The sequence below is a fragment of the Tamandua tetradactyla genome, chromosome X (genome assembly GCF_023851605.1).
Source record: "Tamandua tetradactyla isolate mTamTet1 chromosome X, mTamTet1.pri, whole genome shotgun sequence".
Classification (NCBI taxonomy): Eukaryota; Metazoa; Chordata; class Mammalia; order Pilosa; family Myrmecophagidae; genus Tamandua; species Tamandua tetradactyla.
This window is the reverse complement of record NC_135353.1, coordinates 63404231-63416274: the sequence shown is the minus strand read 5'-3', so window position 1 is coordinate 63416274 and position 12044 is coordinate 63404231. Positions and strand designations below refer to the sequence as shown.

General features: G+C 34.7%; 1 protein-coding gene across 2 annotated transcripts in view; it reads left to right on the top strand.

The window, feature by feature from the left end:
- The first annotated feature begins 890 nt into the window (after positions 1–890).
- Positions 891–12044, top strand: part of VSIG1 (V-set and immunoglobulin domain containing 1) — a 29866-nt gene continuing 18712 nt past the window's right edge. Inside the window, exons 1-2 of one of the 2 annotated variants that reach the window (XM_077146504.1) lie at positions 891–1079; positions 10799–10962. In XM_077146504.1, the coding sequence (XP_077002619.1) occupies positions 1031–1079; positions 10799–10962 (213 nt within the window). In that variant the 5' untranslated portion in view covers positions 891–1030. The remainder of the gene's footprint in view (positions 1080–10798; positions 10963–12044) is intronic. The other variant, XM_077146502.1, reaches the window with a different exon arrangement.

Here is a 12044-nt window from a genome sequence, read left to right as displayed (position 1 = left end):
ATGAGGTAATCTTGGGTGGCTGGGAATCTAGATTAAGGCCTTTGGACTTGATGAAAAAGTCCATACAGGGTGTTATTGAAGATGCCATGGAAATAGCAGTACTTAGCATGTAGATGAACCAGAAGAGGACCCTAGCTTTCTTAAGATAACATAAGCGCAGGAGAAACTCTGGAAGAAATTCCTGTCCACATCAAAGCTACTTATCTGTGCAGCTTCTCATGCCATCATAGTGAACACCCTTTCCAAAGAAACCCTTAGCACGCATTCAGTAATCTAATTCTGCAAAAATTCCCACTCATCCAATGGAAGTCTTAGAGCATTTATTCATTAACCTGAATTTGCAAAATTAAGTTGGTGAATAAATGCTATAATATTTCTAACCTTAGGAGTTAGAATGCAATTTGTACTGACAATTTTGGTGGAGGGCAGTAAGAACTGCCAGAGATTCAAAAAAGTGTGACATTGTCCAGAGTTTGTTCACATAGAATTGGATGCTTTTTTGGCTCATAACTCTTCTGTGCTTCCTGTGAACTCCATTTCCCTAGGAATCCTTATAGCACCAATTTACTAACTTCATTTGCAAAAAGGAGGTTAGTGAATCAATACTGTAAGACTTCTCTGGGAATATTTTAAATTATTTAACCTTGTCAGCTTTTTTTTTTTTTTTTTTTGCATCGGTTCTCTTCCATGTGTAGTGTTTCTCCCCAAGTATAAATTTTTAATGAGATTGTTTTTAAACAATAAAACTTATAGATTCTGTGCACAAAGAGCTTGAAGAATTTAAAATCGTGGGTTTATTATTAACACAGTAGCAAATATATCTAAGATACACACCCCATGAAAAGTGTTTCAAAGAAACACAAATCTGCTGTGAGAAAGGTCGGTACCCAATAAGAAAGCCCGAAGAGGCATATTTGCTTGGTGATGCTCAGCAGATAAGCCTGGAAAACCTCGGTGTGATTGAAGAAGCCAGTTTGATACTCAGCCTTGTCCAGACAAGCTACTGGTGCTCTCAACAAACCTCAACACAATGGTGTTCACGTTATGGAAGGTCTTTCTGATCCTAAACTGCTTTGTAGGTAAGTAAAGGATCTCCAAACCACCAAAGACAATTGGAAATGGTGTTTCCTTTTAAACTGCTATTGCAAATGTTCGCTTAGGATGTTCACCCCTGTACTTCAAAGGAATTGTGACTAGTATTCTGTGTGATAAGATTTTTCAGAACTCTTGCTTAGAAAATAATTGCCATGCTAATATTATTGAGGGAGGCAACCAGTGATATTATTTTTTATATGGCTTCTGAATTAATTTTTCTCAGAAAAATCACAGTATCTTTTTTTTAAACTTAGTTTTAAAGGTGAACAGATGAGTTTGCTCAGAAACTACTTTGTGTTAAGGATAACCTTTCCCCAGTTTTACTTTAGTATTTTCTTTAAGTTCACTGTAATTGACTTGCTTTGCTCCATCAGGCAGACCCGGAATTGGAGGGCCTGCCCTGTTTACACATGGAAAAACAGATTTACTGATTTGGTTTACTAGCTAACATTTCTCAGAGAGTTGAAGTTTTCCAAGCCTAAGACTGTATCTTGGCAAACATGTAAGTGATTTATCATTGTCCCATAATGTGGGTATTTGGTGGGATTTGAGTAGAACAAAATATTTTTTAGAGTCAAAATCCTAATGTTGGTTAAACTCAGGAGAGAGCACTAATTCCTTGCCTAGCCTTTTCAAATACCAGATATATTTAGAATCTGTTCTTATAATGTTAGATCCATGGTAGGTACACCAATATTGTTTATCAAAAAAAGGATTTTAAGCCACCAGTAATATTAGGGAGCCATTAAAAATGATGCCTATTAAACATATTGAATGACTTAAGACAATGCTTAGAATTATTAAGTGAAAGAAGTGTACGATACATTTTATAAAATCATCATACACTCACATGCACACACACATGCCTAGAATAAATTACTGGAAGGTTATATACCGAAATATTAATTGTGAAAACTTCTAGGCAATGGGATTATTTTTATTTTATTCTGAGTCTTTTCACTATTTTTGGGGTTTCCACAGAAAATGTCATATTCATTTTATAATTAGAAAAAGTGTTGCTTTTCAAAACTATATGTTGTTTAATAGTAGTTCTTTTGATGTTCATTACTAAATGTTTGTTTAGAATTGAATGCTGTATAAAATTAAAAGGCACCACAGGGCAATACTTCATTTATCAATTGCTTCCATCCTGATGGGAACACATGTTGTCTAAAGATATGGTTTAAAATAAACATTCATGGGGGAGAGGGCTTTTAGTCATTAGTTAGTTGGGTCGACCCTTGAGCCTTCTGTACCAGCCCTCTGAAATCACTCATTTAGTTAACACCAACTTCCCTAGGTGAGCCCTTAACCTGACCTGTATACCCAATTTCCGAACACTTTTCTTCTTGTAACAAACATATAAGTACAATACCCATATATTAGATATATACACATTCTATATTTATTATATATATTATTTTACTGATTGCAAATACATACATGGTCATTGTAGAAAATTTGGAAAATATGGAAATGTACAAATAAAAAAATTAAAAGTAACCCATAGTCATAGCATGTAAAGTTTTGGGTGAATTTTTATTATTTTTTTTCCTTTGCAAATGTATGTATCTTATTACAAAATTAGGTATACAACATTTTATCTAAAGGATAAATTTGATCCCATTTGATTGTGACTCTTAGAACAAGGCCCCATCAGAGTGACTAATAAATACTTCAGAGCTTTTTTTCTTAAATTATTAAACTGTTTTTGTTGGTGTATAGTGCATACTACTGTATATATACATATGCAATCTAGCTGGTCCAAATGAAAATGTGTTTGTGTCAGTCTGGCAGATGGAATGGAAATATGATATAAATACATCGTTGTTTGCTGTGCTTATATACATATGGAACTCAGAGAAAGCAAGATTTCAGTAATCTATACAGTGTCCATCAGTTGATCCAGATATGGCTCTGGGACAATGTTTCTGTTAAAGAGCAATTTGATGCACTCCCTGGACTTGTTTCATGGTCAGGGAGAATGTCACTTTTTGGTGTCAAGCTTGGTGCCTGGCACATAGTAGACCATTAGTAAAATTTATGTTGAAAGAGGGAATGACCATCCTGAACCCCATTCAGAAATGTTTTTCACATACATATTTAAAATCAGTTTGCTGTTGAATTAAGTAAGATAGAATTCATTTTCATCAAAATGTTTCTAATGACTTCTAAAGATGTCTCAGGTGAAATTCTGGTTCTAAAAAAAAAGTTTTAATCGAAAACTACTTCTACAAAAATTTCATGCACATCATTTTGTGTGCTTATAATATATATTAGTAATTTGGTGGGAGGAGGTATCAATGTTGCTTTCATTTTCTGAAAGTATAAACTATGCATTTGAAAGTAGTGATCACATTGGAACTTCGATTTTGCAAAAATGAATATGATCATTTGGTTATCTTATTTTCTATTTCAAGAAAGAAACAGATATATGTTAAGTTGCTGGAAATTGAATTATTTCAAGTATACTGGTTAAATATGGCTATTAGGGAATAATTTTTGCCATGGTACATTAGGAAATACCAAAGCAAAGTGCCTGGCACATCATGGGCATTAAATAAAAGAATGAGCTATCACAAAACATGAGACATTTAAAATTCTTTTTAAAATGTTGATTAATATAAGTAACGCAGTTTGGATCATTTTCCTTTAATAATAAGCACGAATTTTTAAAAGCAGTGACACCTATTTCAGCCACCTTTGTTTTTTTTTCTTTATTGTTTTAATTCAGCCAGGACATTGAGGGAAATTGCAGTCTTGGGTTTTCTTTTTCAATAAAGTATTAATCTTTATTTTGCTATGTATTCACAGTCCTGTTAATTTAGAGATATTTTACTTTTTTCAGTATTTAAATATTGTCTCAATTTAGGAGGAGTTTATCCAAAAGAGGGAAACATTTTCTCCTTGACACGAACAGAAGCAACCTCATTTTAAGTCTACATTGGCACTGTTCAACTAGCCACATGTGGTGATCTAACTTTAAATAAATTTTAATTTTAATTAATTAAAATTAAATTAAACTACAACTTTAGTTCCTCAGTGGCACTAGCCACATTTCAAGTGCTTCATAGCCAGTGCAGAGATACATCATCACAGAAAGTTCTATTGGGCAGCACTGGACTAGAGGGTGATCTCAAAGATATAAATAGTATGCACGAATTGAATGATGTGACATTTTTAAAAGTTCGTCTGAAAATATATGGCTTTTAGCTCTGAAGTGCATTGTCATTATATTAAGGATACAGTATATTGAAAATGGGTGATTTCTGAAAACCCGCCCTTTTCTTGGAATTTAAGGGCTTGAGCAGTATTGTCATTGTTATAATATTAAGTCTTCAAATCCATGAACACAGGGTGTATTTCCATTAATTTAGGTCTTCTGTAATTTCTTTCAGTAATGTTTTGTAATTTTCTGTGTACGAGTGTTTCACTTCTGTGGTTACATTTATTCGTTAGTATTTTATTCTTTTTAATGTTGTTGGAGATGAAATAGTTTTCTTAATTTCCTTTTTTGAATTGTTCATTGGTGGTGGATGGAAACACAATTGATTTTTGTGTGAAGATTTTGTATCCCGCAACTTTACTGGATTTGTTTATTTGCTCTAACAGTTTTTTGGTCATTCCTTAGGGTTTTCTTCATATGAGATCAGGTCATCTGTGTACAGAAAAATGTTGCTTCTTCGTTTCAAAGTTGGATGCCTTTTATTCCTTTGTCTCTCCTAATTGCTTTGGCTAGACCTTCTAGTACTATGTTGAAAAGAAGTAGTGAAAGTGGACATCGTTGTCTTTTTCCTAATCTTCAGGGGAAAACTCTGTCTTTCACCCTTAAGTATGATGTTAGCTACAGGTTTTTGTAGATGCACTTTTTTTCATATTGAGGAAGTTTCTTTCTATTCCCAGTATGTTGAGTGTTTTAGCATGAAAGGGTGTTAGATTTTGTCAGATATTTTTGTATCAATTGAGATGATCATGTGGGTTTTTCCTTCATTCTATGAATGTACTGTATTACACTGATTGATTATCATATGTTGAACTACTCTTGCATTCAGGGATAAATTCCACTTGGTCATGGAGTATTATGTTTTTAATATGATGCTGAATTCAGTTTGCAAGCATTTTGTTGAGGATTTTTGCTTTTATATTAATAAGAGATATAGGCCTGTAGTTTTCTTTTCTTGTGTTGTCTTTGTTTGGCTTTGTGATCAGGGGAATTCTGGCCTCATATAATGAGTTAAGAAGTGTGTGCTCCACTTCAATTTTTTGGAAGAGTTCAAGAAGGATTGTTGTTAATACTTGAAATATTTGGTAGAATTCACCAACAAGGCCATCTGGTCCTGGACTTTTCTTTTTGGGGAGATTTTTTTACTACTGTTGCAGTCTCCTTACTTGTTACAGATCTATTCAGAGTTTCAATTTCTTTTTGAGTTGGTTTAGGTAATTTATGTGTTTCTAGAAATCTGTTCATTTCATTTAGTTATCTAATTTGTTGGCATACAATTATTTATAGTATTCTTTTATAATTCTCTTAATTTTTGTAGCATCAGTAGTAATGCCCCCATGTTCATTTATGACTTTAGTTATTTATATCTTCTTTCTTTTTTCTTTCTCAGCTGGCTAAAGGTCTGTCAGTTTTACTGATTTTTTTCAAAAAACCAGCTTTTGGTTTTATTAATCTCTCAACTGATTTTCTATTCATTACTTTGTGTATCTCTACTCTAATCCTCATTATTTCCTTTATTCTGTTGACTTTGGGTTTAGTTTACTTTTCTTTTTCTAGTTCCTTCAAGTGTATTTTTTTGATTTGAGATTTTTTTTTCTTTTTAATAGAAGTATTTACAGCTATAAATGCCCCTTTTAGCAATACTTTTGCTGCATCCCAGGAGTTTTGTTAAGTTCTGGTTTTTTGTTTTTATTCGTCTCAAGGTATTTTCTAATTTCCCTTGCGGTGTTTTCTTTGAACCATTGGTTATTTAAGTGTGTGCTGTTTAATTCCCACATGTTTGTGAATTCTCCCAATTTCCTTCTGTAATTATTTCTAATTTCATTCCATTGTTATCAGAAAAATTTCAGTCTTTTAAAATTTATTAATGTATGTTTTGGTGCTTAACATATGGTCCTATCCTGAAAACTTTTCCATGTGTTCTTGAGAAGAATGTGTATCCTGTTACTGGGTGAAACATTCAGTATGCATCTGTTAGGTCTAATTGGTTTAAAGTGTTCTTCAAATCCTCTGTTTCTTTACTAATCTTCTATCTACATGTTCCATCATTATTGACATTTGGGATATTGAAGTCTCTATTATTGTAGAGCTGTTAATTTCTTCCTTCACTTCTGTCCATTTTTGCTTCATACATTTTGGGATTCTGTTGTTATGTGCATGTATATACATATAATTATTATATCTTCTTGATGAATTGAATATTTTATCAATATAGAATGTCATTGTATGGGAGAAAAATATGGAATTATTAAGCTTTACAACTGGGGAAACCCCGATACTGTCTCAAATGTTAGGGACTCCTGAGTCAAAAGGCCACACCCTTGATCTTGAGGCTTGCTCTTGTGAAGCCTATTGCTATAGCAGAGTAGCTAAGTCTACCTATAGTTATGCCTAAGAGCTACTTCCAGAAAACCTCTTTTGTTATTCAGATGTGGCCTCTCTCTAAGCCCCAACTCTGCACTTAAAATCATTACCATCCCCACTACATGGAACATGGCATCGAGGGATGTAAGTCTCCCTGGCAACATGGGAGATGACTCCCAGGGATGAACCTGGCCCTGGCACTGTGGGATCGGCAATGCCTTCCTGACCAAAAGGGGAAAAAGAAAAGTAACAAAATAAGGTATCAGTGGCTAAGAGAGTTCAAATAGAATTGAGAGGTTATTCTAGAGGCTACTTTTATGCTAGCTTCAGCTGGATACAGCTAATTACCAGGGTTTGCCAAACCCCAACCAAAACCACTCCTGTCCATCCTAAAGAACACCTAAGACTTTTTCTGAGATTGTGCAAAAGTTTCACATATTAAGATTACTTTCCATGCACCTACAACCTCCAGATGGGTTCCTAGGCCAGATAAGTCCTGAAATCCAGAGGGCCCAGCCTCTCCAGAACATCAACTAGTTCCATCCCTTGTCCCATATTATCAACACCTTTTTCCAACATGAAAAACTTAGAATGAGCATAGCCCAAACACCCCTAAAGATTGGGAGAAGAATGAAAGGAGAAGGAGTTGTAAAGAAAAGATAGGATTTAACAAATGGATATGATTGCTGAATCAATATATTGATATTTATTTCAGTCTCCAGTGTCTTGGAAAAGCTAGAAGGAAAAACCTAAAATGTAGAACTGTAACCCAAATCAAACTCTGAAATCTACCTATAAACACTTGTTACAATGGACTTGGAAATTTATTGCTTTTTTGTATATATAGTTCACAATAAAATGTTTAAAAAAGAATGTTCTTTGTCTTTTTATAAACTTTTATTATTTAATATAACATATATACAAAGCAAAGAAAGAAAAATGCAAAAATTTTCAAAGCACTTTTCAATGAATAGTTACAGAACAGATCCCAAAATTTGTAATGGGCTACCATTCCATCACCTCAGATTTTTCCTTCTAGCTGCTCCAGAACGCTGGAAGCTAGAAGGAATATATGTGTATATATATATATATATTATCACAATTGACTTTTTTTCTTTTTTGTGAAAAATAACATTTAAAAAGCTATGAATTTCAAAGTACATCACAACAATTAGTTGCAGAACAGATTTCAGAGTTTGGTATGGGTTATAATTTGACAATTTTAGGTTTTTACTTCTAGATGCTGTAAGATACTGGAGACTAAGAGAAACATCAATATAATGATTCAACAATCCTGCTCATTTGTTAAATCCTACCTTTTCTGGTTCTTTGTCCTTCGTAACCTTTTTTGGCTTAAAGTTTATTTAGTTTGACAATAATATAGGCATGCTAGCTCCCTTTTTATTACTATTTGCATGGAATATCTTTTTCCATCATTTTGCTTTCAACTTTTTTGTGTTTTTGTAATTAAAATATCTTGAAGACAGCATATAGATAGTGTTTTTTTAAAACCCATTCTGCCAATCTCTGCCTTTTAAAGCACGTCTCTCAATTCATCAAGACATCATTTGCCATGTAAACAGCTAGTTTCTGGCAGTGAAGCAGCTGAATCAATTAGCTTGGCTGTGACAGAGAATACAGTTATTCAATACAGGAAACCAGGAGTAGTAAGTGCAATCATTTACTTTTTCTTTTAATTTTTCAAAATGTTTGACAATACAATAAAAAGTGCCTTTTGCCAACCAATGCCATTAAGTAAGAAAAATAAGAAATAAAAGAGGTCTTTGGATATGCAAAATTAGGAAGTGGGGCAGGTATTTTTCTTTCTGTATTATGTTTTATAATTCTCTCATGATCTCTGTATCCTAGTCTCATCCGTACCCCTACAGAAACCCTGCAGGGAGCTTGGCCTCACTGCACCATAAAGAGCATCTTTTAAACTTGAGCTTCTCTTCCAAAACTTAATTGATAAGTTCTATGTCCTATCCTGGAGAACTTTTAAACTACCTGACTTTGTAATAGATACTACTAGCTATGGATAATAATCAGGTGAGCCAGTGTCTGTATAGTGCTAGCCAAAGTATTGTCATCCATGGCAGTTTTTTGAAAAATGCTTATGTAGTACTGAGAAATTCAGATACATTGGGTTACGGGCTCTTTGATATTCCTATAAATTATATGGGCAGCTAATTATCTCACCCTATCTCACCTGCAGTTCACAAGCATTTCAGCCTTCATATCTTTTTATACTCTTAAAAATTGAGGGACGGTTTGGTTCCCGGAGCCTGCACATGCCAAAAAAAAAAAAAAAAAAAATGAGGGAGATTTCTGGTCTGGAGAAGATGACATAGACTAATTTCGATCTGCTAAGCACAAGTATAAACCATGGAAATGATGCAAGAGGCAACTAAGGGAAAACTCTGAAAGATGGTAAGAAGAAGGCAAACTGAATGAAAACAAAAGTACAACATACAAAAAATGTGACATGCAGCTAAAGCACAGCTGAGAGGGAAATTTATAGCATTAAATTCTTACATTAGAAATGAATAAAGGTCTCAAGTCAATAATTAAAGTTCCTACATCAAGGAACTAGAAAAACAAGAGCAAAATAAACCCAAAATAAACAGAAGGAAAAGCACAATAACGATAAGAGCTGAAAACAATGGAATTAAAAATTACAAAACTGTAGAGAAAAATCAATGAAACAAAAATAGGGTTCTTTTTAAAAAAATCAATAAAATTGAAAAACCTTTAGCAAGACTGGCAAAAATAAAAAGATATGACACAAAATTACTAATATCGGAAATGAAATAAATGATATCACTACAAATATTGCAGTCATTAAAAAGATAACAAGGAAATACTACAAACAACTTTACACTCATATATATGGCAACTTAGAAGAAATGTACCAATTCCTCAAAAATATCAAAGCCATTAAAGAAATTGAATTCACAATTTTTAAACCTCCTGAAAAAAAACCTCTAGACACAGATGATTTTACTGGATGAGTCTGCCAAACATGTAGACAAAAGTTAGCTCCAGTTTTACACAATTTCTTGCAAAAAATATAAAGGGAGGGAGCACTTACACCTGGCTAAATGCTACCCTGATGCCAAAACCAAAGACACACAAAAATGGAAAATTACAGACCAAATCTCTCATGAACTTGATCTTCAATGCAAGAATCTTCAACAAAACACTGACAAATTGAATCCAATCATCTATATAATGTGGGAGGAAGATGAGTATGATTATAAAAGGGCAGCATGAGGGATCTTTGTGGTGATGGAACTGTTCGGTATCTTGGCTGTGGTGGTAGATAAATGAATGCAAACTTCATAAAACTATATATACACATATAGGCATACAAACAAGTACATGTGAAGTTGGGGAAATCTGAGCAAGAGCAGCAGATTATATGAATGTTAATGCCTTTATTAGGATGCTATCTTTGGTGAAAACTGGATAAGGTGTACTAGGGATCTCTCTCTTTTATTTCTTAGACTCAATCTATAATTATCTCAATAAAATTTTCAATTAAAACTTATTGAGGACCTCTTAGAGCTATTGCTATGTGGGTTATTTCTGTCTAGATTTACCAAAGTAGAAAGTAAAACAAAAAAATACAAAAGCATCCATTCCATTAGCTGCCAGAACAATGATATCATTATCTGTGTATGGATAAAACTCCCATGGAAAACACCACTGTACACTTACAAGAGTGAAAAAAAAATATCTTAGTATTATTATGAAGCCCCCCAAAATGGACATTCTTGGTTTTGACACTGAATATCCAAATAAAACTGGGATGATTCCCACGTCCCATGAACTCCCTCCATCCTAGACAAATGGAGACGGCTGTTCATCAGACTCAGAAACCTTTTTGGGTTCCTGGACAACACTTTTAAGAACACAGGACTTGAGTATCTTCACACTGTAATTTGTTAGGACTTCCCCTATCCTCACCCCAATTGCTTGCTTAGCTATACTGTATCATACTTCTTCTTCCCTTGGATTCCTCAAATGAGATGCCTTTGAAAATGCCTTTAATGGAAAAGTATCATCGGAATGTGAGGTGCACTAATTTTTTTCTTTTTATGATTCTGTTTTCAGGTCAGGTTAGTATGGTACAAGTGACCATCCCAGATGGTTTTGTGAATGTGACTATTGGATCTGATGTCACCCTTGTCTGTACCTACACCACCACTGTGGCCTCCCAGGACAAGCTTGTCATCCAGTGGTCTTTCTTCCATAATAAGGAGGTGGAGCCAATAACTGTAAGAACTCTTTTTCTAAACTGTTACCCTTTGGTAGCTCTCACTGAAAACTGTTGGGGTTGGTGTCTGAAGGAGCAGTAAAGCAATGACAATAGTGGCTAACCTCAGATGCAAAGAGAAGCTGCAGAGAGCTGTTTTGGGAAGGTCTTTGTCTTCTTTTCATATTCCATTTTAGCCCATTATCTTAATTCTGTGTTGGTCAACCTCAAGTATTTGACGTATTCTAGAGTAGACAGAAATGATCATTCTCATAGGTGAAATGAGCAGTAGTTATAAAAGGGCTTTCCCACCAAGTATCTCCCTGACTATTATTTCCAGAAGACCCTGGTTCAAATGCAAGTCCTCATGATCTTGCAGGTCTCTATATCAAACTTATTATCCAGTATTTGCCTATCAAGTGAGCTAGGTCTTTGTGCCAGATTGAGTCCTGGCAGAATGAGACTCTCCAGAAGGGTGGAATAGGACCATGGTAGTGACAAACCCTGGGTAATCAAGGGTAGCATGAGGTTAGTGGATAGGAGATGGGGTGGATAGGCATAGGGTTCGGGGGAGGAGGTTGCCAGAGGAGTGTGGGTGAAAGTCAAAGGAGAAGAATGATTCCATCTGTGAGCTGCCTACTCCCAAGGTTTCTTTCACTTGGTCTTGAGAGTATTTCCTTCTTTAAATTAGCCTAAGGACTAAAATTGTATACTCAAGTGTGTGTGTATGTGTGTGCGTGTGCATGCATGTGTGAGCATGTGTGTATGCATGATTGCTCACATCCTTTGAGGGTAAAGGTCTGCAACTTTCATCAGATTCTCAAAAGAATCCATGACCCAAACAAGGGAGTCCAGAGGAAAGACAAATCAGTGTGATCTGAAATAGTTGCATGTAGTTGAAGGAAAGGAAGGAGTTTTATTAGTAAAAACATAGAGGGAGAATGAGTTGCGTGGGCTGGGGCAAACTCAGGAGCAGAGGTGGAGGCTTGGAGAAGCCATACTTTGGCCAATGTTACTTCAGCCATCACGGGTCCTCTGGGGGTGCTGAGTCCTCTTTTGGTCAGAGGTCCTGAAAAGGAAACTTTGTAAGGAAGGAAATTCCAT